The sequence below is a fragment of the Bufo bufo genome, chromosome 1, assembly GCF_905171765.1.
Source record: "Bufo bufo chromosome 1, aBufBuf1.1, whole genome shotgun sequence".
NCBI lineage: Eukaryota > Metazoa > Chordata > Amphibia > Anura > Bufonidae > Bufo > Bufo bufo.
Window position 1 is genome coordinate 604,517,566 of NC_053389.1, and position 27,833 is coordinate 604,545,398.

Below are 27,833 nucleotides of genomic sequence, written 5' to 3' on the forward strand. Positions count from 1 at the left end.
CTGAGCAAAGGGTACCTCAAAATTGTGACTTTGAGGTTTCAGAAGCTGCAATCAATAATTATCCAAATTATAACAAATATAACATTATAACAGGGCCGTTGTTTGGGTCCGGATCTGAGACGCCGTTTTGGCGGCTCGGATGCGGACCCATTCACTTCAATGGGGCCGCAAAAGATGCGGACAGCACTCCGTGTGCTGTCCGCATCCGTTGCTCCGTTCCGTGGCCCCGCAAAAAAAAAAAAAATAGAACATGTCCTATTCTTGTCCGTTTTGCGGACCAGAATAGGCATTTCTACAATGGGCCGCCCGTTCCGTTCCTCAAATTGCGGAAGGCACACGGGCGGCTTCCGTTATTTGCGGATCCGCGGTTTGCAAACCGCAAAAAACGGAATGGTCGTGTGCATGAGGCCTAAAGGCTTAAGAAAATCTCGCTTTGCATGTAATGAGTCTATCTCATATATTAGTTTCACCATTTAAGTTGCTTTACTGAAATAAAATGAACTTTGAACAATATTCTAATTTTTCGAGTTTAACCTGTAGAATAAATATTAGGGTAAAAAGTAGTGTGGAATCCCCTGTCAACTACCATTCCATTCTACTATTTCTTTAGGACCAGTAAATATACATCTGGTTTCCATGATTTTTAGGACCAACAGTAACTACTGAAATACTGTGTGCCTTCTTCTGAACCTCCTGCCTGTTCCCCTGACTGTCTCCCTACCTACCTTCTATATTATGTGATTGCAATTTTTTCTTTATTCAGTATATAAATGGGGAGGGCTTACCTGCTTCTGTAGTTCAGCACTCTGTAGTTCTTGCTCCAACATCTCCACTACCTGATTGCGAGAGTGGAGACTTTCATTCTTTTCCTCCAGTGTCCTCTGTAGTTGTTGAGTCTGAAGCACACAATAGGGCAACCCAAGAATCATTATACAGATGTTCATTCCAAAACAATGTATTATTTACTAAGAAAGTATGAACAGATCAAATACGGTGCAAGCAGAACAGATTAAATCACAAACGTGTAATGCTTAAATTGTTTTAGATGTATTACCACCTATTCTACTTTTTTGTGTACTACTTATTACAAAATCCAAACCTTTACTTTACACTACTATGTGCAGTAAGGTGAAAACTATGGAAAACTAATCAAAATAAGAAAAAAAAAAAAAGTGATACATTAAAATAAAAAAACGTAGGTATCAATGTACTGGCGCTAACATTCCTAAATGGGAAAGGTAGCAGCAGTGTGAGAGTGCTTAGCCATCCATAAGCACTAAATAATATGGAACACAACCAATGAATACTTTAACACACACTATGCTTCAACAAAGAAACTTCAGAGATGAATTAAAGGCTATGTACACCCTTGGCTGCATTTGTTTTTATCATTATTGCATTGTACTCATTTTGAGCTAAAAATAATTTTTCCAATTGGTCTTTATTAAAATTTTTGAACCCCTGTCTCTGTGCAGCCTTGAGTTTCTGTAGCAGCAGGCTCTAAATTTTCACTCTGTTCCATCAGGCAGCTCAGCGGATGGCTCCTTATCTCTTACCTTATAAACACTCAATATAGCTCAATTATTATCTGACAACAATGTGGCTTAAATAAGTGTTTATGACCTTTTAGTAATTTAGAGATAAGGTTTATTATAAGCTTTATTAGAAGTGTGAAAGTACAATTCACACAGCTAGACAGTTACCATTTGTGACAGAAAGGCTCAATACTTAAAGACCGATTGAAAAATAAATAGTTTTTAACCCAAAATGAGTAAAACACAATCATAAAATAATTGGCCCTGGTGTACATAGCCTTTAAGTTTAATAAACAGCACCCGTGTAAAAAAAAAAGTACACCATGGAACTCAGATGGTAAGCAAAACCCTGGGCCTGCAGGTGAGGTATTCTGAGCCATCTTTGGTTGTATGAGGTGTTTGTAGTATTTCCTTCCTTTAAAGTATAGTCAGTTGCACACAATGTATTGCGCGAACGTATAAGAGGAAGAACCCTGGACAGTTGCTCAACTCACGCACAATTTAATCCAGCAATACGGTCCACAGGAATGCACTACTTCAACATGTTTCAGTAATGTCCTATATCATTATGATGTCACAACAAATAACCCGTATTGCTGGAATAACTTGCGTATGAGTTGAGCCATTGGCCAAGGCTCCTCTGCCTATTCTTTCACACAATATATTTTGTACAACCAAAGACTTCTCAAAACACCTCATCTACACTTCTGATCACCATCTTGGGGTACTTTTTCCTTTTACGTGGGTGCTGTTTATTAAAGGGGCTATCCTGGAAAAGATAATGATGACATCCTCAGGATAGTTGATCATTATCATATCAGCGGGGGTCCGTGACCCTGTGTCCCCACTGATTAGCTGTATCAGGGAGCCACTGCGCTCACCGAAGCTCTGGTGAGTGATGTAGGTTCCTGGCAGCTTTCCAAAAGATAGTGTCGTACATCATATAGTGTCAGTGCTTGGTATTGCAGTTCAGCCCCATTGACTTGAATGGGACTGAGCTACAACTAGACCATGTGACTGACAGTACAGTGATGTCACTGGTCTAAAAAGAGGCTGCGGTGCTCAAGGCCTCTTCTAACAGCTAATCAGCGGGGGTCCAGGGTGTCGCACCCCCGCAGATACGATACGGATGATCTATCCTGAGGATAAGTCATAAATATATTTTTCTGGATAACCCCTTTAAGCTTAATTCACCATACTCATTGTCGAAGTTTTTTGTCGAAAAACAGTGTGTTCAATTATTTAGTGATTGTTTTACATTAAAACAAGCTGATAAGTAAGACATATAAAACAATATATAATAATATATTTTATCCCGAGGCCACTGTAACTAGAGACCATTGTATAATTTCAATACTATGTAAAATGTGAATCTGTAGAAAGAAAGAAAAAAGTAAAATGAGACAAAAATTCAATATTTTTTTTAAACTATCCAATTACAACAACTAGTTTTTGAGATTTTTTTCCCCCCACAACAGAAGAGAACCATTTAGGACTAAATGCTAGTAGTGTAAAAGGTCAAAAAGATAGCTCCTTTAAAACTATTTTTAGTTAAAAGAGTCATCCAAGAGTAAGACAAACCTCCAGGAGTAGCCAAACCGTGGTGGAGATTATACTTACCTGGTTCCCGAGCTGGGTTCGGGGTCTAGAACTCCCGGCTCTTCCTCCTGTGCTGAGATCAACATTCGTGGAACGGGAGACATGTGATGCAAGGGGAGTAGGTCACCTCTATGGCCTGTGATTGGCTGCAGTGGTCACATGTCCTCCCATCAATGGATGTTTCGCAGCACAACAGTGAGAGGAAGACCTGGCCCGGGAGCATTAAACACTGAGCCCAAAGGCAGGGACCAGGTTCGTATGATCTCCACTGCGGGTTAGGTTAGTATGATCTCCACTGCGGGTTGCCACTCTGGGAGGTCTGTCTTACTCTTGGATAACCCCTTTAACCTTTAGGACTCATTTGTGACTTTCAGTAACTAATAATTCATGCACATATTTCTTATTGTGGACATTTACTTCAAGCTCCAGCTTCTCCTGAAGACTTTTAGCAGCATCCTCCCTTTCTTGGAGGGATTTTGTAAGCTCCTGCACACTTTCTTGACTGTCTTGAAGCTGTTTTGTCAGGCCAGCAATAGTTTCTGGACTTTCTGAAAGCTGTTTTGTGAGTAAACTGATGGTACTTTGACTCTCATGTAGCTGTCTTGTGAGTTCATTAATGTTATCCTGGAGTTTTGAGTTGGCATCTTTGTTAAACTCTACGCTTTTTGTTGACTCATTTTGTCCATTACGGTTTTTTGCTTCACTTCCCTCTTGGCTTGTCTGAATGCAAAAGGAGATAAATGAACAAAGATAAAAAACTTGTCAAACAGCATACCCCATAAGGAAAATGTACTCAAATGAGGCCTCTGCTAGCATGAAACTGTGCTCAGATGTGTAACAGATGCTGTGCTGGTATAATGAGCATTACATTTATTAGTGTCAAATCTGTGGGCTGCTTAGGCCCTGTTCCCTCACCCCCTGACCACAAAAAAAAAAAAAAAAAAAAAAAAAAGTAAGTGTAGTGTAAATGAGCAAAAAGTAGCAAATGTTTGTGCAAAAGGGGGTGTATACAATTTGTCTATGCCCGAAAACCAGCATAGAAGCTTTGATCAATTCCTCTCTTGTCTCACATTAGAAGTTGCTTCTACAAAGATTGGCATCCACCTTCAATATCTGTAGGTGGACACCTATTCATCCCAACCTCCCCATAAACATGGACACTCGGTTTGGCCAAGCGTGCATGTGTTCTCAATAGGGAGAGGGGAATAAGCTACTGCCAGACAGCTCTGGTGGTGGCTTATCTCCCTTGACAAAAAAAGGAAAGAACATGTTAACATTCAACAAATGCGATTCGTTTTTAACTATGGTACGTCAACTAAACATCTACTATGCATTAGACTACTAGCCGGTTATGCTGCTGGTTCGGCTGACATCAGTTTTAGGTGTATGCCCACCTAATCCCACAGCAATCAGCTGTTTTCCAGACTATTTTTTTATTTTTTTTTGGACACCAGCCAAACTGCTACCTGATCAGCTGCTGTCCTCTTGAGTTCTTCAATCTGCTTGTTCAGAGTTGTCACTTTAGCTTTCGCCTGAAGTTTCAGCTTTGCAAATTTTGCATCTGAAGCTTCTCTCTCCAACTAGAATGCAACAAAGACAAATAGTAGCATCTCTCATTATATATTTATATTGTACATCTACAACATCCCAAAGCAGGTAGGTTCTTCCCTATTTCACAGATGACCAGAGCCAGACACTACGATAAATTCCACTCAATAGGTCATTCATTCATTCAGTGATGGCCTATCCTCAGGACATCGCTAACTGATCAGTGAGGGTCGGACACACCGCACCCCCACTGATCAGCTGTTCTCCAGTAACAGAGGTCAGTGCTCCGTCCATTGTAGAGTGCATGGAGCTGGTTACTACAGTGCTTCTCCTATTCACTTCAATGGGAGCAGCTCTGTCTGTCTGCGGTAGTTAGCTCTGTCCACTGCACTGACTTCCGCCAATCAGATGTAAAGGAGATTGTAAAGTAGTGGCCCATATTGACTACTGTGGTTGTGCCTGAATTCTGAAATAACTTGGCACATCTCATTTTAGATATAAATTATGAAGTAAGTCAAAGCAATAATTCACCGTGCCTCATCAGCCAAGTCGGCACAGCCTACAATTTACCATTCTGCACCAAAATTTTGAACAAAATTCTTTCTCGAAGGAATCAACCAATTAGTTGGTGTAAAGTCAGACAAAAAAAATGTGACACCAAATATATCGCCTGAGCCACTGTGATAAAAATTTTAATGATACATCCAATGCAGCGGTCACATCATGTTTTTGTCCCACAGTGAACATACCCCTCGGAAAAAAAGGATGCATAGTCCATAAAAAAAAAATATATATATGTTAAATGGATATCTTTTTTTTTTTTCAGAACAAAGCAGATGAGAACAACATTTCTAGCTGCAAGGCTGTAGGGGGAACCTCTGGGTGGATACTATTTCTATTATAGAGACCAATTAATATATGTGACGACTACTGGAGGCTAGACAACGCTCCTCTGAATTGTTGGGTAACATACAGTATATGCAAACTATCATGTATAACATCTGCCTTTGTCAGATAGGTTTAGGAAAGCTAATTTAAATATCTTTCCCAGAAACCCAGAGGGACATCGCCTAATCTAAAATACCGCGCACATGTACTTAGCATAGTATGGCCTACAATTCTGCGTGTGCAGCATACCATGGGCTCGCCATAATGAGAAAGAGTACCACTTAGACATTTGTGTACTAGTCTCTCTCTCCAAAAATTCGGGTTCCACTGAATTTGAACTTTAACAAGTTTGGAATGAATCGGTCAAACCGGTTCACTCATCTCCATCCAATGGAGGCATATGTTTAAAGTATATGCCATGGGACAAAATTATGATGTGAATGCAGCCTTATTCAAGATTAGTAAATGGCCCCAATGAACTTAGCAGTTATGGATTGTTGACATCCAGGGAAATAAAGCCAGTGTATTGGGAAAATGTTCCATGAAACCAGAGCAAAAAGTGGCAAAAAATGAAGGAGGAACATGGGCAGAAAAAATGGCTGCGTAAAGAAGTTTGCAATGCTTTCAGGAAGAAGACCATAGAAATCACAGCAAACAGATTCCTTGTATATTCTAATAATCCCCCCTATGACGACCAGCGCTCCAGATGGCGACCAAAATGGTCGCCAATGCGCCTTAAAACTTTAAGATGGCGACAAGACTTTTTAGCCTTGTCGCCATTTGCGACAGGGCTGCCGCGCTGTAGCTCAATGTTGCGGCGGGGCATGAGAGCCAATAATTCCTTGCCCCGCCACCGATCACCTATGCTACAGGCCTGAGGTCTATTTTCTAATGAAATCCCAGCGCAAGCAGGCGTGATGACATCATCATGCCCGCCTGTGCCGGGACAAACAGCAGTGAGGTGTGCGGAGCATATTTCTACTGTGTGGGCAGTGGGGGAGTAATTTACTATGTGTGGGGAAATTACTATATGGGGGCAGTGTGGGAGAAATATCTACGTGGGGGGGGGGAGTTACTACTGTGCAGGCAGTGTGGGGGGAAATTACTATGTGAGGGCAGTGTGTATGGGGAGGAATTAATCTAAGGTTTTATTATTATTACTGGGGGCACTCAAGGTGGCATTTATAATTGCTGTAGACACTATATGGACATTATTTATAGTGGGGTCACTATTTTTTCAGCAGTATAGTACCTGGGGCATTGGGGAGCACCACGGGCACAGTATTGGGAATGGCAGCAAGATGACATTGTTGGGACACCAGGATGGGGGGTTGATGGAATAGAAAAATTTAACGTCTGTAACAAACTCTGTATAGACGAGATGCGGCTAAAAGAATTGGTCATGGAGGTCTGGGTCAAATGGAGGAGAAGAGGAAAGAGAAGGTCTACATGACAGTAGATGTCACTGGATGTAAGAGGTATGTGGTGCTGTATTCTCCTATATGTAGTGCTGGCTCACTACTGTGACCTGCGTCTCATCTTCTCCAAGTCTTTTTTAATTTTTAATTATAATTATATATATTTTCAATTTGGCGACAAAAAATTTAAATTTGGCAAAATTTTCAGTTTAGCAGCCAATGGCTCCTGTATTTTTTTTAGTCTGGAGCACTGACTACATCATTTTAATTTACATTAGCAGGGATTACATAGTAGTGTGAATAAGAACCAAGCAAATTCTTCACTGTGCCAACCTCACCATGCTGGAGACCACGTAGAAAAGAAGAAAGAATAAGCAGGTACCAGCCAGTAATGAAAACAAGGCATTGTTCACATGTCACATCAGGAGACAAGCTGCTATATAGAAAACCATGTGTTCCAGGATATGCACACAATATAAAAAGGATACAAGGAGAGCGAGAACAGAAATGTGAGGAAAACAGAGCTAGACCGAAGCAACAGTCAGCAATGCATGACCAATGTATTTGCACAACTTTTCCTTGACTAAACAAGATAAATGGACGCCGCAGATCTACGTTACCTGAGGTTTATGAAATGTCCACATTCTCCAGTCAATGTAAGACCAGATACAAAGTGGTCATCTGCCGGGCAGCACTATGGTCACCATGAGGGCGCTTTCACATGCAGACGATTTTATTTTAGAAATTTCTGCGACTGAAAATCACTTCCAGTCACCAGAATAGGACTTGTAGAAATCCATGGGATTTTCAGTTGCAGAAATTTGTGCCACACAACCTGATGCGTGTGAAAACAGTCTTAGGCTACTTTCACACTGCCGTTTCTGGGTCCGCCTGTGAGATCCGTTTCAGGGCTCTCACAAGCGGCCCCAAACGGATCAGTTTAGCCCCAATGCATTCTGAATGGATAAGGATCCGGTCAGAATGCATCAGTTTGCCTCCGTTCGGCCTCCATTCCGCTCTGGAGGCGGACACCATAACACTGCTTGCAGCGTTTTGGTGTCCGCCTGACGATGCGGAGCCAAACGGATCCGTCCTGACTTACAATGTAAGTCAATGGGGACAGATCCGTTTACATTGACACAATATGGTGCAATTGTAAACGGATCCGTCCCCCATTGACTTTCAATGTAAGTCAGGACGGATTAGTTTGACTTAGACTTTTTTTTGACAGAGTAATGCAGGTGTGAAAGTAGCCTAAGAGCTCATGCACACAGCCGTTCTTTTTTGTAGCTCGGATGCGGACCCATTCACTTCAATGGGGCCGCTAAAGATGCGCACAGCGCTCCGTGCGCTATCTGCATCTGTTGCTCAAAAAAAATAGAACATGCCCTATTCTTGTCCATTTTGTGGACAAGAATAGGCATTTCTATCATGGGCCGCCCGTTCTGTTCAGCAAATTGAGGAACGCACGCGGCCGGCATCAGTGTTTTGCGGACCGCAAAACACTGCACGTTCGTGTGCATGAGCCCTTAGGCTATCTGCACACGAGTGTGAGTAGACTTGCATAAATTCTGCACAAATTTCCATGTGGATTTCTGTGCAAATCTGCATCACTTACAATTTTCCGCAGATCTTACCTTTCCATTCACCAAAAATCTCACAAACAATTGACACACAGTGTATTTCAAAATCCGCGGGGCAGGTCAATTTCCTCACGGAAACAAAAAGCAAAGTGTACAGATTTGTCTAATCTTCTAAACGTTGCTGGTACTGTATTACGCTGCCGTCTTTCCATATGAGAATCAGCACAGAAAAAAAAAACGCGTAATCTGCAACGTGTGTATGTTACCATAGGGTGAATTCAGACACGGCAGATGGCCTAAGGATTTGTGCAGCAGATTAGACTACAAGGCAGGAGGATGACATTTTACAAATCTCTTCCACATGCAGCGGACACTTTCCACACGGAAATGCGAGCATGCCTCAGTTTTTCAAATCCGCAGAATGCTCATTCGGTTCTGGAAATCTGCAAGGAGTCCACAGCATGAACTGCAGCAAAATCCACATGTAATACTGGAGGATTTACAGTAATTCGCAATGAAAATAAGCCGTATCTGGACGTAACCGGAACATACCGTCATGCTGTGTTCAACTGAATATAAAGCATCAACCATGTGGCACCTCCGCAAAGTGAATTGTGCCACAAGCCCTGGAGCATAACATGAATACTAATTATTTCTGCGGGTGAAAACGAAGATCTCCCAAATTTACAAGCAGTTAATAAGCATATTCAGTTCACTTGAGATGTATATTAAAGTGGTTGCTCCATCTTGGCCTTTCAGGTAAGTGGTCTCCTGGGGTGGCTGGGGTTAGGGAAAAATCGGAGCCAGTTATGTTCCGCTGTTTCTGTAACCCCCATAGCAGTGAATAGAATCCATTCAAACAGCGCAACACAGCAAGTTACACATTTTTTTGGGCAATTTTATTTATTTATTGTATGCACTTATATAGCGCTACTATATACAGACATTAGTGGGGCTCACAATCTAAGTTCCCTATAGGTATCTAGATTTTTGTACTCACCGTAAAATCTGTTTCTCTTCCGTTCATTGGGGGACACAGGCATTGACCATGGGATGTTCCAGAGAAGTCCCTGAGGGTGGGCTTAACTACAACCCCCCTGCCAATCAGAGAACCGCTGTTTGCAAAACTTTACGCCCCAAAGAAGCGTCAGAAGATGCAAAGGTGTGCACCCTGTAAAACCAGGTAGCCTCCTTGCACACCTGAAGGGCTGAAGCCCCGTGATGCATCGCCCAAGAGGCTCCAACTGCCCGAGCCGAATGAGCAGTCACCCGGAAGGGCGGGGCCCGGTCCTTAACGCGGTACGCTTCCACAATAGCCAAAACAAATCCATCTGGAAATGGAAGTCTTTGACGCTGCCAGTCCTCGTCTCGGCCCCTCTGGAATCATGAACGGGGAATCCGTCCGCCTAAAAGATGCCGTCTGGGACAGATAGATACGCACTGCACGCACCAGATCCAGAGTATAGAGCAACTGTTCTCGAGGATGAGAGAGGTCCGGACAAAATGAAGGAAGAATAATCTCCTCATTTAGATGGAATGTCGACACCACCTTCGGCAAGAAGGACCACCTTATCCTGATGGAGGATCAGGAAGGGCGACCAACATGACAGAGCTGCGAGTTCCGACACTCTACAGATAGAAATAATTGCAACCAAAAAAAACACCTTATAAGACAGGAAGCGCAGCGACACCTGCTGCAGAGGCTCAAATGGAGAAGATTGAAGAGCGTTGAGCACTAGATTAAGATCCCAAGGATCCAATGGAGGACGGAAGGGGGAGCGCAGCATGCGCCACCCCCTGCAGAAAAGTCAGAATCTCCGAAAGCGAAGCAAAATTTTGCTAAAAAGAATGGAGAGAGCCGACACATGCCCCTTGAGAGAGCCGAGAGCCAGCCCCAAGTCCATGCCTGACTGCAGGACAGCCAAAAGTCGTGGCAAAGAAAAACGAACGGGAGACAGCTGTCTCTGCTCGCACCAACTAAAGTAAGACTTCGAAGTCCGGTGGTAGCTTCTGGAAGACGACGGCTTCCTGACACGAATCATAGTCTCGACCACTGCATCCGAAAAACCCTGAGCCTCCGAAGTCTTCTGCCTGATATTCATGAGCTTCTGGCTTTTATTGCTTCCCCCTGCCTTTGATTGACAGTTATTTTCCCAACTTAAGCGCATGTTCACAGGGTCAGTTTTACACGTGGACATCTGCACTGAAATTCCGCTGAAAGTCTGCCCATGGCCGCATCTTTTCTGCTTCCCATACATCTCAATGGGGAGGCAGTGCTGAGGATTGCGGATTATTGCCGCCGCCGCCACCACTCTGCAATTCTCAGCACCACCTCCCATTGAAATTTATGGAAGCCAGTATGGACGCAAGTAGGTTTTCGGCAAAATTTCAATGCGGCCGTCCACGCCAAAATTACTCTGTAAAACTTGCTGTATAAACGAGCCCTAATTAGAAGAAGGGGGGGGAGGGGCATATAGAAAATCAGGAGCTTAGGAATATTCAGGACTTATCGGCACCCTATCACAGCTTAGAAGGCAGTTGAAGCTGCCTTTTCAGTAAGCAGGTCAAGGAAATAAGAAAAAAAAAAAAAAAACAGCAGGTGGCGCTATACAGATACATTTTTTTGAATAACTCAGTGGCTATGCTAAATTTTTAATTACATGCAATTACAAAAGTATTCAGATCCAGGTGCTGGTTTGAAAACTGTAGAATATATTTTGTGGGACAGCCCCTTTAAGGAAACAGTATAGCTTGCTGTGCTAAGCTGCTAGGGAAGTTACGGAAACAGCGCTGTGCCAGCTGCTTGGCCATTTCCGTAAATCCAGCCACAAGGGCCGGCTCTAACTGTGGGTTTTCCCATCTCGGCCATGAAAGGCCGACATGGGACAACCCATTTAGTTTCATCATCAAAGTGGTTTTCTCACAATTGGAAATGATGCCACATCACCAAGATATGCCATCATTTTCTGATCACTGGTGGTCTTACAGCAGTTACCCTCAGGGGTTTTCAAGGGATAACTCCTTTAACCCCTTAGCGACCACCCATACGTGTTTTTACGGCGGTCACTAAGGGGCCTTGGGCTGGAGCGCTGCCTTTTTACGACGACACTTCAGCCCAAGTTAGCAATAAAATCAAGCGCTGTAGCTCCGTGCCCTCAGCATTGATCATGCCTCGGGGCATTGATCAGAGACCGTGACAAGCGGTCTCTGATCATGTGATCGCCGTGATACACTTTATCACAGCGATCACAGAAAATGCCGGCAGCGGAGCATGCCTGCACTAAACTTTCTCCCTCCTCTCATGTAAGAGAGGAGGGAGAAAGTCACCGGTGCAGCGATCGGGTCCCCCAGCGCTTCTGGCCCTAAGCTGGGTCCCGATCCTCACCCCCCACCCCCCCCTTACCCTCAAGAAAGACGGCGGCGGCCCGGCGCATGCGCAGACTGAAAGCCGGCCGCTGCCGCTCACCGCTGCTCTCAGTAAGGGCTCTCTCTTTAGAGGAGAGAGCAGTTCAAATTATGCCCCGATCGGGTCCCCCAGCTCCCCGATCGGGGCAATATGGCCCCCAGATGTGTTAAATAAAGTTATTAGGGCGCCCACCCCCATCTAATAAAAAAACAAACAAAAAAAAAACGATTTTTTGTAAGTGCAGCCACAAGTTGAAAATAGGAAAATGTGCCAATTTTTTAACATTTTCATACATTTTCACTTTTTTTTTTTTTATAAAGATACGCATATTTTATCGGTAGAAATTTACCACCTAAGTAAAGTACAATATGTGACGAGAAAACAATGTCAGAATTACTTTGATGTGCAAAACCGTTACAAAGTTATTCTAAGCTAAAATGACATGTCAGATTTCCAAAATTTGGCTTGGTCATAAAGGCCCAAACAGGCTTGGTGACTAAGGGGTTAAGAGACAGACGTGAAATCCTCCCACAGGTCTGTACCTTGATCTGGCTTTCCTTCTGCTGAAGCTCTGCATCTTTGTGGTGTATCTCCACGTCCTTCTGCTGGATCAACTCTTTTAGCTGCACCACCAGCTGCTCATAATGCGCCAGTCTTTCCATCTGGTCTTCTGACAGTTCCTCCCCAGTTCCAGATGCTGGTCCAGGGTCCTGTATATAGGAGAAAAGGCTGTCACTGGAATGCCCAGATTAACATTCAGGGTCAGGATTGATCACAACTACAATTACAGGATTTTAATTCCAGCTCTTAAAATGTATTTATTTTCTTAATAGAAACCAGCAATCCATAAAGGGGGGAATTCATCAAGCCCTGCACACCCGAATCCTGGCTTCAAATAGTCATACTTTTTGGGGTCGCTCATTCAGAGCACCTTCCAACACCACCTACAGATTTAGAGTGAAAATCTGGTCAGAATTTCAGATCAGATCCCTTTTGTAACACATTTTACAAAGTCACAAAAAAGTTGTAAAAAGTCCCCAAGGCGTACTTTTACTGAGATAGGAGCAACCACACGGCACCATTACTGTGTGCACTCTGCATAAATCGGACGCATTTACACCAATATACAAATGGCTCCAACAGAGTCACAAGTGGGTATATCAGAATAAATCCACCACACCAATAAGAACTTATATATACACAGAACACAATTAGCGTCCCCTGAGGAAGCGAGATGCGAAACGCGTGCGTTGGGATCTGAGCTACACTGGTCGGTATTAGTCTATTATATATTCCCCAATGTATTATATGTTTTGCACTAGGCACTTTAATGTTGTATTCATCTGCTGAAAATGATAGCATTTGTTAGGTGTAGTATTGGTCTGTGACTGTTTCATCCTAAAAATATGCAAATATATTGACCAATGGCTTTTACAATTCCTCTAACACTACCACCACCGATTAGACAGCATCAGACAGTGCAGGGACACACCCTATTGACAAAGGGAACGGTAAAGATATATTCGCAAACGGCAGGGCCGCACCGACATTTAGGCGAGGTGAGGCGGCAGAGGGGGGCAGCGGCAGGGCAGCATTGTGGAAGCGCTCATTTCTTTATTAATATAATTCGTCGTCCTCGGGACAGCGATACAGATGGACGCAGCGGGGCAGGGGAGAGGAGTCTCCCTTCCCCATTCCTCCGATAGGCTGCAGGCCTAGTGTCTGTAGAGAGGCGGTGCAGGCGGCGCGATCATCCCACTGCCTGAGCCATACAGAGCGGGACACAGGGCTGAAGAAGCCTGCATCGCATGACTGAAAGCCGAATGGAGGTACAATATTTGTATTTTTATTGGCACAATGCAGGAGAGGAGCACTATGGGGGAATCTAGGGGCACTTCTTACTGGCACGTTATTGGGGGGCATCTACTGAGGGCACAAAGAAGGGGTATTTTATATGGGGGCACTATGAGGGCAACCACTGGGGGCAATTTATACTGGAACACATTAAAGAAAGAGGAGCAGAACGGGGCATCTATATAGGGGCATTTTATACCGGTACATTATGGGGGAGCACTATAGGGTTATTTACTGTGGGTATTATATAGGGGAATTATACCAATACGCCTTAGGCTTATCCCCTACATTCAGCAGCGATGCTGCCTGTGCCTGAAATAACCAATAGCAAAGCTCCATACAGTAAGGAGTTTTGCTATTGGCTAGTCTGGGCGGGCACCGAAGCGATACAGCGCCCTGCAGCAGGGGAAGGCGGCGGGAGATGAAAGGAGGAGGGGCCGGCTCCCGAGTCCCGATGTATGAGGAGAGCAGGGGCAGCGCTGTGCCGGCAAACATGGCGTGGAGCTGAAGAGGAATGGAGTGCTGGACCACTGCAGGGGAGCCCGGACATCCAGTCTGACCTGCACCACAAGGTGACAGTGCAGCAATGTATCCATATGTGTAATGTATGTAGTGCAGTGTCTGATACATCACACACATCTCACACTGATGTATGTAGTGCAGGGTGTGTGCTGCAGTATGTAGTAAATACACAGCAGGCTATTATAGCCAAGTGATAAAGTACAGGGAAGATCCACCATATTGGACTGGACTTTATTACTTTGCCATAATTGCTTCATGTTAATTAGACCAGTAATGGTTCGCTGCATACCCACCTCTTAGGCCCCGTTCACACCACCACTATTTATTTCTGTTGTTCTCATCTGTTAGATGGGCAGAAAAATGAAAATAATGGAATAATGTGTTGGATTTTTGTCATGTTTAACGTATACAAAAAAAACTGTATGTTAACGGACGCCTCAGACAGATGCCATACTGTGGTATCCATCACCCTAGAGCTCCATTGTAAAAAAAAACAAAAAAACAACATGCTAATGTATAAGTTTATTTATTTTTTGCAGGATGGGAAATCGTAGTGTACCACGTCTTCCCATCCTGCAAAGTCCAGAAAAAAATAAATGTTTGTCTAGTCTTTTTAACAAAATCTGTGACGGAGGCTCCAAACGCAGATGTTAACAAGTGCAGGCTACGTATTATGTATTTAAAATTACTTCAACTTTCGTACTCCTCGGCTAAAAATACTCCTCAAAAATGGTAAGAGGAGTATTTTTACTCTTCTGGAAAAAATGTAGCGCAACCTCTGTTGGCACACATTATGGAGGCACTATGAGGACATTAGCTCAACTGAGGGCATTAAAAATATTTGCACTGGCACACATTATAAGGGGCCATTTTTTGTACTGGTGCAAATTTTAATGGGGCATTTTTCTACTGTCATGTTATAAGCAGAATTATTACTACTGGGAGGCATATTGGTGGGCTTTATTATTACTGGAGGACTATGGGGAACATGATTACTAGTATGGGCACTATGGGAGAATTACTACTTCTGGCACACAATGGGGACATGTTCGGGGGAACTGTAGGTGCACTATTACTACCAAGTGTGCTCTGGCAGAGAATTATTACTATTGGTAATAGCTGTCTAAAATTAATACAAATAAGTCACAGGGGCGTGATGGGATACACCCAAAGCTATTAAAAGAGCTCAGCGGTGAACTAGCAAAACCCTTAACTGATTTATTCAATCAATCACTGGCAACAGGAGTCGTCCCAGAACATTGGAAATTGGCAAATGCTGTACCCATTCACAAGAAAGGTAGTAGGGAGGAATCAGGCAACTATAGGCCAGTAAGCCTGACATCAATAGTAGGGAAATTAATGGAAACCATATTTAAGGAGAGGATTATGGAACATCTAAAATCCCAAGGATTGAAAGATGAAAAACAGCATGGGTTTACTTCAGGGAGATCATGTCAAACTAATCTTATTGATTTTTTTGATTGGGTGACTAAAATAATAGATGGCAGAGGTGCAGTAGACATCGCTTATCTACACTTTAGTAAGGCTTTTGACACTGTCCCACATAGAAGGCTTATCAATAAAGTGCAGTCTTTGTGCGTGGACTCCTATATTGTTGAATGGATTAGGCAGTGGCTGAGGGACAGGCAACAGAGGGTTGTAGTCAATGGAGTATATTCAGACCATGGTCTTGTTACCAGTGGGGTACCTCAGGGATCTGTTCTGGGACCCATATTGTTTAATATCTTTATCAGCGAAATTGCAGAAGACCTCGATGGTAGGGTGTGTCTTTTTGCTGATGACACAAAGATTTGTAACAGGGTTGATGTTCCTGGAGGGATACACCAAATGGAAAAGGATTTAGGAAAACTAGAGGAATGGTCAGAACTCTGGCAACTAAAATGTAATGTTAATAAGTGCAAGATAATGCACCTGGGGTGTAAAAACCCAAAAGCAGAATATAAAATCAGTGATCCAGTCCTAACCTCAGTATCTGAGGAAAGGGATTTAGGGGTCATTATTTCAGAAGACTTAAAGGTAGGCAGACAATGTCATAGAGCAGCAGGAAATGCTAGCAGAATGCTTGGGTGTATAGGGAGAGGCATTACTAGTAGAAAGAGGGAGGTGCTCATGCCGCTCTACAGAGCACTAGTGAGACCTCATCTGGAGTATTGTGCTCAGTACTGGAGACCATATCTCCAGAAGGATATTGATACTTTGGAGAGAGTTCAGAGAAGAGCTACTAAACTGGTACATGGATTGCAGGATAAAACTTACCAGGAAAGATTAAAGGACCTTAACATGTATAGCTTGGAAGAAAGACGAGACAGAGGGGATATGATAGAAACTTTAGGGAATCAACAAGGTAAAAGAGGAGAGAATATTTAAAAGAAGAAAAACTGCTACAAGAAGACATAGTTTTAAATTAGAGGGGCAAAGGTTTAAAAGTAATATCAGGAAGTATTACTTTACTGAGAGAGTAGTGGATGCATGGAATAGCCTTCCTGCAGAAGTGGTAGCTGCAAATACAGTGGAGGAGTTTAAGCATGCATGGGATAGGCATAAGGCCATCCTTCATATAAGATAGGGCCAGGGGCTATCCATAGGATTCAGATATATTGGGCCGACTAGATGGGCCAAATGGTTCTTATCTGCCGACACATTCTATGTTTCTATGTGGTGGGACTTTGGGAGCATCCAGGCAGAGTATCAGCTTAGCACAGTTGTTTTTTGGGGACATTATGTTTATCCTATAAGTGTCAGGGACACTATTTGTTGGGCGCAGTTATTTTAGGACACTACATGCCAATAGATATTGAAGGCTACTATCTGCATGGTACTAGTATTATCAGGGGGACTGTTTTTGCAGTACAATATTGGGAAGCACAGCGGCACTTTTTTTTTTTAGGGATGGCAGGATGATTTGTCCAGAAGTCTGGAGGATGATGGAAAAGTAGGAAACTAAGATGTTTCGAGATGAGAGATGGCTGAAAAATCTTCATGGTGGTCTGGATGGAGAATATGAGGAAAGAGAACATCTTCATCAGAGAAAGGCTAGGTACACCCCGGCAGATTTGTTCAGGACAAATTTGTAACGGTAACGGACCATTCATCTCAAACGGGCTTGCAGAAAACTATTTGCTTGACGTTTGTCAAATGTGTATTGCCAGCTTAATGGTAACACTAGACAGTGGGATATTTGCTTTGTTTAAGAAATAAATTGGTTGTGCCGTACAGTGAATCTCCGGTTATCGCCCTCACCCTCCAAATAACCACTTATGACTAGTGTTGAGCGAACTTGTGTTTTAAGTTCGGTGTCTAAAGTTCGGGTTATCGAAGAATCGCGTTATGGATTCTAAATTCCGTGGTAGCGGAATCCATAAAGCGATTCTTCGATAACCCGAACTTTAGACGCCGAACTTAAAACACAAGTTCGCTCAACACTACTTATGACAATTACACAGCCGTTCTCCAGACAGTCTGCAGCGTAAGCCACAATTTTCCCCTATATATCCAACCCTTTACAAGTGATGACCTGTCCTCAGGATGGACCATCACTTGTAAATGATAGGATAGATCAAGGATGCCCAACCTGCGGCCCTCCACAGGTTGAGCATCCCTGGGATAGATCATCAGTATTAAAATCGTGGAAAGCCCCTTTGACTTCCAGAATACTGAAATACAGAAGGTTTATACTATTGGGGTCTAAATACTAAATTAGGCGTATTTCAGGCGCAGATTGTGCCGCTATCTGTGACTTTTCCGGCAGGTGTAAAATTGTGGGCATGGTGTTGCCAGGGACGGGCCTGTCTCATTTACAATTTTCTACGCCTGTTTTAGGCGTCGAAAAGGGTCTCAATGTAAAACAGCTAGGAAGTGGTCTTACATTTAGAACTGGCGCTGGATGCGGCGAAGTTATGGAGAGGTCGGTGACTCTTAATAACAATCGGCAGATCAACCGCCATCTTAGGGGCTTATTAAGACCGGCGTCTAAAAACACCGGTCTTAATAAATGTGCCCCAAGCTGTTATGTATCCAACTCCTAATGACCCTGTAAATGACTCTGTAATCTTGCTGAGGCATAGGAATAAGTGACGAGGTGTACATTTGCCCGAGGATGAATCTCACTGTTTAGAGGAGAGATATGTGCCGCTTGGCATTTTCTTCAGTTGTCCCAACACTTCTCTGAGTCACTGGATATTATTTGTCAAGAACTAACAAAAGAAAACCCCAAAAGACATAAAAATAAGATTTGGAAATAAAAGTCATGATGGTGCCAATGGTTTTTATAATAATAATTCTTCCCTTTGGAGACAGAGGTGACTGAATAATAACCTACCGCAGGGGTCAGGAACCTTGAAAAAACTATAACTCCCAGCATGCACATTTGCTTGGAAGTTCTCAGCAGGAGTGCCGAAAGGTTGCTGACCCCTGACCTACAGTATTAAAATTCCCACATTTACCTTACAGACATATCGTTAGAATGCAGGCTGCCGTTCATGTCTGTGCACCCTGAAGATGCGACATCTGTAGGATGGGTACTCCCATCTCGGCCTGGGCAGTGTTACAGACATGGCTGAGCGGGCTGCCCTCCTCTCTTTCTGTTCTGTAACTCTCCTAGCAATGAATAGGCGCTATGCAAAAAGCATAGTACATCTAGCTACTGCTGTGGGAGTTATGGAAACAGCTGAGCAGAGCAGGCTTAGGCTACTTTCACACTTCCGTTTTTACTGGATCTGGCAGAGTTCAGCAAAAACGCTTCTGTTACTGATAATACAACCATCTGCATCCGTTATGAACTGATCCGGTTGTAATATTTTTAACATACCCAAGACGGATCCGTCATGAACTCCATTGAAAGTCAATGGAGAACGGATCCGTTTTCTATTGTGTCAGAACATGTTGCGGTTGGCTCTCCGGTATGGGAACGCAACTAATGCGCTTTCCTCCCGCTATTGAGATCCTATGACAGATCTCAATAGCGGAAAGGGAAATCGCAAGTGTGAAAGTATCCTTAGATGTTTCCTCAAAGAGGTTTTCCGAGATTTTTATACTGATGGTATCTGATCAGTTGGAGTCCGACACCCGGGACCCCCAGTGATCAGCTGTCTGAGAAGGCATCGGTGCTCCTGTGAGCAATGTGGCCTCTCTCAGCTTTCCCTGAGGTCATCAGTATAAAAATCCTGGAAACCCCTTTTAACTCTAGACACCCCTGGCTGGCGCCGAGATGGTAATACCCCCTCAAGTGCAGCTCAAGTGAAAAATAAATGCATTACAGTGCCCTTAGCTCATGTAACGTTCCTCGCTTCGGACCAAACCTTTTTCCTAATTTCTTAATAGGAAGTCATTATCATTGTCTTCCATGTTACAGATACAGTGGAGCTGCAGCCCGGTCCTAGTCACTTTGCCTGTCAGCTCACATGACACTCTTTTCCCTCTCAGATAGACCCAGAGTGCTTCAGAATCAGACCCTGATCAGACCTGGTGCACCCTGTGGAATTCAGTGGTGGTCACCGATATACCTTACGGTGTTCCTCAAGCAATCAGGTGAGTTGGCCTGGATCTCTATTCTATTCATATGGACATGTTAGTCATGTGACTACCACAGTTTTGGGCATATATGCTGTACTACGTGGTCTACATCAGATTTCATATCATGAGTTTTTCATCCCATACAATACTGTATGTGCTATACACATTATTGGTCACACTTGTACCTAGGCTATATATTCTCAGAACTATGGAGGTCTGTTGAGACTCTATATTGTGGATATTTGTTAGATTATTGGATATCTTTATCTATGGAACTCCTACCCTCCTTCAATGGATTGATGTGGGTGCCTCCACATACTTAATGTATACGTAATATTTAACATATACGTCTATACCTTCTGTATAGATTGTCTGAGATGATCTATCCTCAGGATAGGTGATCAGTATCTGATTGGTGGGGGTCCAACACCAAGGACACCCACCAATCAGCTGTTTGAGAAGGCACTGCCACTCCCGTAGGCCTAGGGCCCCCTCTCAGCTCACGTAAGCATAGTGCCATACATTATACAGCGGCAGTGCTTGGTATCGCGCTCAGCCCCATTCACTTCTATGGGGCTGAGCTGCGCCTAGGCCACGTGACTGATGAATGTGTCACTGACCTAGGGAAAGAAGCGAGAAGGCCGCGGCGCTACTGTAAGCGCCGCTGTCTTCTCAAATAGCTTATCGGCGGAAGTCCAGTCGTCGGACCCCCACCAATCAGGCACTGATGACCAATCCGGAGGATAGGTCATCAGTATTAAAATCTTGGAAAACCCCTTTAAAGGGAACATGGCCCCCGGGAAAACGCAGTGCAATCAGCATGTCATAGAGCAGGAGGAGCGGAGCAGATCGGTCTATAGTTGCATAGGGAAATAGTCAGTAAAATTAATCATTTTACATTTAAATCCCTGCCCTTTCTATAGTTTGGGAAGCGATAGTCAGTGACTGACCGCGAACGGCATGGCTAATCCTACAGGGAAGGCTGTCAGTCCCTGACCAGGACCACCCACACGACTCCCAAATGCAGAAAGAGCCCAGATTTGGTGAACGTCTGAGTTTCCGGACTGAAACGGGTATAAACAGGAGTCGAATAACACAAGTCCTGCCTGGCAGCACATTTTGTACTATTGCTTGTGTCCCACATCTTATCCGTGTTGACTGTAACTTACGGGGTCCCTTGTGTGTTCAGATCCTTCGCCATCACCAGAAAGCTCATGAAGGACTGTGTTGGCAATGCCAGAAAGACGGCTAAACATCCCGAGCTGACTCCGGCCTAGAATACAAGAATGACCATCTCATAAGCCATCTGCATAGTCCTTTACTCCTATCCAGTGGCCATCACCCAGCTCTTCCAGTCTCACTGGTTATGCTGTGTAACTAGGCAGATTTGCTGTACGGGAAAGCTGGGTGACACCTGGCGGGAGCTGGAACTACGGGGGAGATTTATCAAACTGGTGTAAAGTAGAACTGGCTTAGTTGTCCATAGCAACTAATCAGATTCCTGCTTTTATTTTCCAAAGGAGCTGTCAAAAATGAAAGGTGGAATCCAATTGGTTGCTATGGGCAACTAAGCCAGTTCTACTTTACACCAGTTTGATAAACCTCCCCCTGTGCCTATAAAGAACAGAACAACAAAAATCTATATAAATTCCTGCATAGAATTTTTTTTTTTTTTAACAATTTGACAGTTGAAACCGTTTCCGTGTTTTGAAGAGGACCTGTCACCTCTCCTGTTTTAGGGACTACTGGGCTAATGTCACACTAGCATGCTCGGCCCAGGAACCACGCCACACGTGATGGCTGCATTTCCCAGACCAAAGACTCCTCCTCTAACCTGAACTCACAACATCGTGACTTAGGATGCTGCGAGTTCCTGCCTGACTGCAGGCCTACTGTTCTCATAGAACGCTGGGAGTACAGCCCGGCAGGAACTCACAGCAGCATAAATCATTAGGATGCTGCGAGTTCCTGCCTGACTGCAGGCCTACTGTTCTCATAGAACGCTGGGAGTACAGCACAGAGGGATCACAGCCCGGCAGGAACTCACAGCAGCATAAATCATTAGGATGCTGCGAGTTCCTGCCTGACTGCAGGCCTACTGTTCTCATAGAACGCTGGGAGTACAGTACAGAGGGATCACAGCCCGGCAGGAACTCACAGCAGCATAAATCATTAGGATGCTGCGAGTTCCTGCCTGACTGCAGGCCTACTGTTCTCATAGAACGCTGGGATCACAGCCCGGCAGGAACTCACAGCAGCATAAATCATTAGGATGCTGCGAGTTTTGCTCAGAGAAATGAAGCCATCATACACAGCATGTTTCCCGGACTGATGACTCTGTTGTGACATCCCTCCATTATTCCTACTAGAAGTTTGTGAAAGAATTGTCAGACTTCTGCAATAAATGTCCCTCTGGGTGTTACCAGTAGGGGTTAACACACATGTGTAGCACGGGGCACACGGTAGCAGTGTCCCACATTGGAAAAGTGATGTCAATTAGTGATCAGAACATGATTTGTACCCATGGGTGCAGGGATACATTCTAGGGATTGCAATGCAACGATGTGATGCCCAAGGAGCACCAGGGACGATGATGATGATGTTACTGGAGGCGACAAGCTGATGTGTTCTCATCTGGTGATCACCGGGGATGTAGGACATGCTCCACTGTAAAATCAGGGGTAGTACTATGCCCCCAACTAGTACCACTGTGCTAGGATGAGACAGTGCCCCGTAATGACCTGGCCAGTCCTGTAGAAGTGCCAGCACCACACAGAACAGGGTGCCCACCTACACAAGGCTGTGCAGCCCAGTATCCGCCATTACCTCTCCCCGGATCACCCTGGACGTGCACCCCACTCTTCTCAGGGCTCTCCTGCTCCGCTTAGATCCCACAGATTTCTTCCCGTATCCCTTCTTTGTAGCCCCGCCTCCGGCCACATCAGCAGCACAGCACTTCCGGATGAACGCAAGACCCCGCCTCCTTTCAAACACCTCACCAATCACCATCTTAGTTCTCAGCTGTCTCCGCCCAGCGGGTTTGCAATACTTCTACCGTCTGCCAATTAAGTCATTGGAATCATCTCCCCGCCCCCACTGTCGTATTCGCAGGCAATCAGAAGACAGCCGCCGATATTAAAATACTGACGTCACGGCATAAGACCATTCCTCTAGAGGGCGTGTTCATGGGCGTGGACGCTGGCAGGCCAATCACAGACAGTGACACATGTGCAGCTGGTGTGCCTGCAGGTAAAGCCGGATACTGGCGCTGATCTGGTGATGACACTTGAATGGAGTCAGTAAATGGAGAGGATAATAGGAGGTCCTCCCTCTGGAGTCAGTAAATGGAGATGATAAGGAGGTCCTCCCTCTGGAGTCAGTAAATGGAGTGGGAAAAAGGAGGTCCTCCATCTGGAGTCAGTAAATGTAGAGGATAATAGGAGGTCCTCCCTCTGGAGTCAGTAAATGGAGAGGGAAAAAGGAGGTCCTCCCTCTGGAGTCAGTACATGGAGAGGATAATAGGAGGTCCTCCCTCTGGAGTCAGTACATGGAGAGGATAATAGGAGGTCCTCCCTCTGGAGTCAGTAAATGGAGTGGGAAAAAGGAGGTCCTCCCTCTGGAGTCAGTACATGGGCAGGGTAATAGGAGGTCCTCATTCTGGAGTCAGTAAATGGAGTGGGTAATAGGAGGTCCTCCCTCTGGAGTCAGTACATGGGCAGGGTAATAGGAGGTCCTCATTCTGGAGTCAGTAAATCGAGTGGGTAAAAGGAGGTCCTCCCTCTGGAGTCAGTAAATGGAGAGGGTAATAGGAGGTCCTCCCTCTGGAGCCAGTACATGGAGAGGATAATAGGAGGTCCTCCTGCTGGAGTCAGTAAATGGAGATGATAAGGAAGTCCTCCCTCTGGAGTCAGTAAATGGAGATGATAAGGAGGTCCTCCCTCTGGAGTCAGTAAATGGAGTGGGTAATAGGAGGTCCTCCCTCTGGAGTCAGTAAATGGAGAGGGTAATAGGAGGTCTTCCCTCTGGAGTCAGTAAATGGAGTGGGTAATAGGAGGTCCTCCCTCTGGAGTCAGTAAATGGAGAGGGTAAAAGGAGGTCCTCCCTCTGGAGTCAGTAAATAGAGTGGGCAAAAGGAGGTCCTCCCTCTGGAGTCAGTAAATGGAGATGATAAGGAGGTCCTCCCTCTGGAATCAGTAAATGGAGTGGGAATAAGGAGGTCCTCTCTCTGGAGCCAGTAAATGGAGATGATAAGGAGGTCCTCCCTCTGGAGTCAGTAAATGGAGAGGGTAAAAGGAGGTCCTCCCTCTGGAGTCAGTAAATGGAGAGGGTAAAAGGAGGTCCTCCCTCTGGAGTCAGTAAATGGAGAGGATAATAGGAGGTCCTCCCTCTGGAGTCAGTATATTGAGTGGGAAAAATGAGGCCCTCCCTCTGGAGCCAGTAAATGGAGTGGGTAATAGGAGGTCCTCCTTCTGGAGTCAGTAAATGGAGTGGGTAAAAGGAGGTCCTCCTGCTGTAGTCAGTAAATGGAGATGATAAGGAGGTCCTCCCTCTGGAGTCAGTAAATGGAGTGGAAAAGGAGGTCCTCCCTCTGGAGTCAGTACATGGAGAGGGTAATAGGAGGTCCTCTTTCTGGAGTCAGTAAATGTAGTGGAAAAGGAGGTCCTCCCTCTGGAGTCAGTAAATCGAGTGGGTAATAGGAGGTCCTCCTCCTTCTGGAGTCATTAAATGGAGAGGGTAAAAGGAGGTCCTCCCTCTGGAGTCAGTAAATGGAGAGGGTAATAGGAGGTCATCCCTCTGGAGTCAGTAAATGGAGAGGGTAATAGGAGGTCCTCCCTCTGGTGTCAGTAAATTTATTGGGAAAAAGGAGGTCCTCCTTCTGGAGTCAGTAAATGGAGATGATAAGAAGGTCCTCCCTCTGGAGTTAGTAAATGGAGTGGGAAAAAGGAGGTCTTCCCTCTGGAGTCAGTAAATGGAGAGGGTAATAGGAGGTCCTCCCTCTGGAGTCAGTAAATTGAGTGGGAAAAAGGAGGTCCTCCCTCTGGAGTCAGTAAATGGAGAGGGTAATAGGAGGTCCTCCCTCTGGAGTCAGTAAATTGAGTGGGAAAAAGGAGGTCCTCCATCTGGAGCCAGTTAATGGAGAGGATAATAGGAGGTCCTCCTTCTGGAGTCAGTAAATGGAGTGGGTAAACTGAGGTCTTCCTTCTGGAGTCAGTAAATGGAGTGGGTAAACTGAGGTCCTCCCCCTGTGAAGTCAGTAATTTGACATGTTGCATGTAGAGCAGGCGACCGTGAGGTAAGTAAAAGGAGTAAGGAGGTCCTCTGGTGATCTATGAAACTATCCAACCTGATCGCTGCTTTATAGTCTTGTACTCACAGCACCATTGGTCTAGAGTACAGTAGACCTGTGGTCAGGCTGGAGCTCACAGCATCATAGATCACTATCATGCTATGAGTTCGGGACAACCGAGCCGCTATTTGATCAGGAAATGCGGCTGTTTCACAGGCCACAAACGCTCATCTGAAACCCATCTAGTAGGAAGAGACAATTTATCTGTGGAAATACTTACATGACCTCTTCTACACAGGGGAGACCACTGTTTTTTGTTTGTATGTGTTTTAGCAAGTAAAGGGGATTCCTCAATTAGTTTTTAGTTCCCCCATTACTCCCAGCTAGAAGTACCTGTGAAGAAATGTATTTTTAGCTGCTTAGATCCCAGATGGGGTCTCCACACTGTCACAGGGATTCACAATGAAGAAAAGTCGACAGGGGCGCACTCATGGAAGATCCTTGATGTGAGAGCGTCCCTTGCTGGCTGTAGCAATAACTGTGATCTTGCGGTTTGTGAATTAACCCTTTCCTACCCTGACTTTGGAAGGGGTTAATTCACTTTTATTTTTATTTAAAAAAAAGCAAAATCTTAATAGTAAAATAAAGAAAATTTAAAAAGTTATAGTTATCAGTTTTAGCAATAGTATAGCAGACTATGTACACAAAAGGGTTGTCATGATGCCAAAATTTTGATTCCATTTTGATGCCATAAAAAAGTATTGCGATACTCGATACCACGTGAAAACAACACCAAAAAAGCCACGTGCATTCTGCATTTTATGGAACATCCGGCCCATAATAGAACAGTCCTATCCTATTTTTGAAGGGGGACAAGGTGACTAAAAAATGGCGAATCACGCAGCCGGCACCCACCCTCAATGACAGGATCCCACCAAACCGTGTCTATTAACCCCTCAGGTGCAGGGTTAATAGACGCAGTTCGGCGGATCGCCATGCCCTGTCATTGAGGGCGGGGGACAGCTGTGTCCCGGTATCGTATCAATCCGGGTACAATCGATTGGGTTTCGAAAGTCCGTTACCCGGTGCAACCCTAATACACACACACATTTTTCCCCCTTTTACTTTCATAAAAAAATATATTACTGGTAGTTTTAGGAATAGTATAGACTTTGCCTGTGTAAAATATGCAAATGTACACACATTTTTTTTTCATTTATGTCGAAAAAGCTAAAATCTTAAAATGTCTAAATTTCCCCAAGATGAATACCATAGGGGATCAACATAAAAAAAATCCCTTAGAAGGCGTTTCTAAAGTTTTGGCACTGTACTACATCTGTACTGGCAGTACGTTGCCATAGAACCAGCAATAGAAAAATAGCCAAAATGCGCTCCAGTCCTTTGAAGATTCGCGGTGAGCCCAGCCAGTAGATAAATAAGGCTGGGTTCACACGAGCGGATGCCGTGCGTGGCATCCGCTCCGTGAAAGAGTGTCAAGACCCGATGCAGACTGCAGAGGCACGGAGCATTAACATGACTGATAATGCTCCGTGCCTCTCTGTGACCTCTTTACTACGAAATCACAGTGACACTCTTTCACGGAGCGGATGCCACTCACGGCATCCGCTCGTGTGAACCCAGCCTTACACAGACAGCATCCATTTTCACCGTACAAACATACAATAATGGTTTTAGACATGTTTGGTCTTGAAATTGCTAAGAAAGGAAAAATGTTTTGAAAATATTCATTTTTTTCTTAAATATTGTTACAAAATATGATATCTGTCATCTAATGGCACAAAAGAAAGGGCTAAGGCAGTGATGGTGAACCTTTTACAGACCGAGTGCCCAAACTGTAGCACAAAACCCACTTATTTATCGCACAGTGCCAACACGGCAATTTACCCTGAACACTACAGTCCAATATAGTATATCTTCCATGTACTTTATCATTTAGCCATAATAGCCGGCCTGCGTTCAGTGCGCTGCCTGTGCTGTTCATAGTGCGCCCTGCGCTGATGAATGGCAGGAAAAGTCTAAGGCATATTGGTACACCATAGACATCTTCCAGGGTGCGGGTGCCCACAGAGAGGGTTCTGAGTGCTGCCTCTGGCATCCATGCCATAGGTTCACCACCACTGGGCTAAGGTGTCCTGTGAAAAATAATATCAAATACATCTAGATTGGCTCAGAAATGTAATTGTTTTTTTTGCAGTTTGATAGCCCCATTGCTAAAACTGAAAAATTGGCCTGGTAAGGACGGGGGTAAACACTCTTATTTTAGTTTTCGTCCCACAAGGAGACTTTACACATCTTACTTCATGAAAGTAGTACATTTTAGTTGATGTTTCGTCTTTATTTGTCTCTTTTCCCATATGCCTATTTTATGATGGCATCATTTTGTAAATGTAATTTTATTTTTCTCGGATGTTAGATTGATTGGAATTTTAGGTGCAATTTTTAAAATGTTTAACTACATTTCTAAAAAACCTCTTTTGAAAGCTTTCAGTTATGAAGTCACTTTGTGGGGCTTACATAATTCAAGCCACCCATGAATGACCCCATTTTAGAAACAACACCCGTTAAGATATTCAAATATTAACACCTTTAGGTGTTAGAACTAAAATAAAAATTTCAAAATGTTACTTTTTTTTGCAGATT

The 27,833-nt window shown here is 44.3% G+C and overlaps 1 protein-coding gene across 2 annotated transcripts in view; it reads right to left on the minus strand.

Moving 5' to 3' along the window:
* Positions 1-22,839, minus strand: part of LOC120985565 (golgin subfamily B member 1-like) — a 46,973-nt gene extending 24,134 nt beyond the window's left edge. For both annotated transcript variants that reach the window (XM_040413582.1, XM_040413581.1), the window contains exons 1-6: positions 22,712-22,839; positions 21,055-21,158; positions 12,520-12,687; positions 4,601-4,714; positions 3,552-3,854; positions 786-896 (exon numbers count right to left, since the gene is read on the minus strand). In XM_040413582.1, the coding sequence (XP_040269516.1) occupies positions 786-896; positions 3,552-3,854; positions 4,601-4,714; positions 12,520-12,687; positions 21,055-21,141 (783 nt within the window). In that variant the 5' untranslated portion in view covers positions 21,142-21,158; positions 22,712-22,839. The remainder of the gene's footprint in view (positions 1-785; positions 897-3,551; positions 3,855-4,600; positions 4,715-12,519; positions 12,688-21,054; positions 21,159-22,711) is intronic.
* Between the last annotated feature and the right edge of the window lie 4,994 nt (positions 22,840-27,833).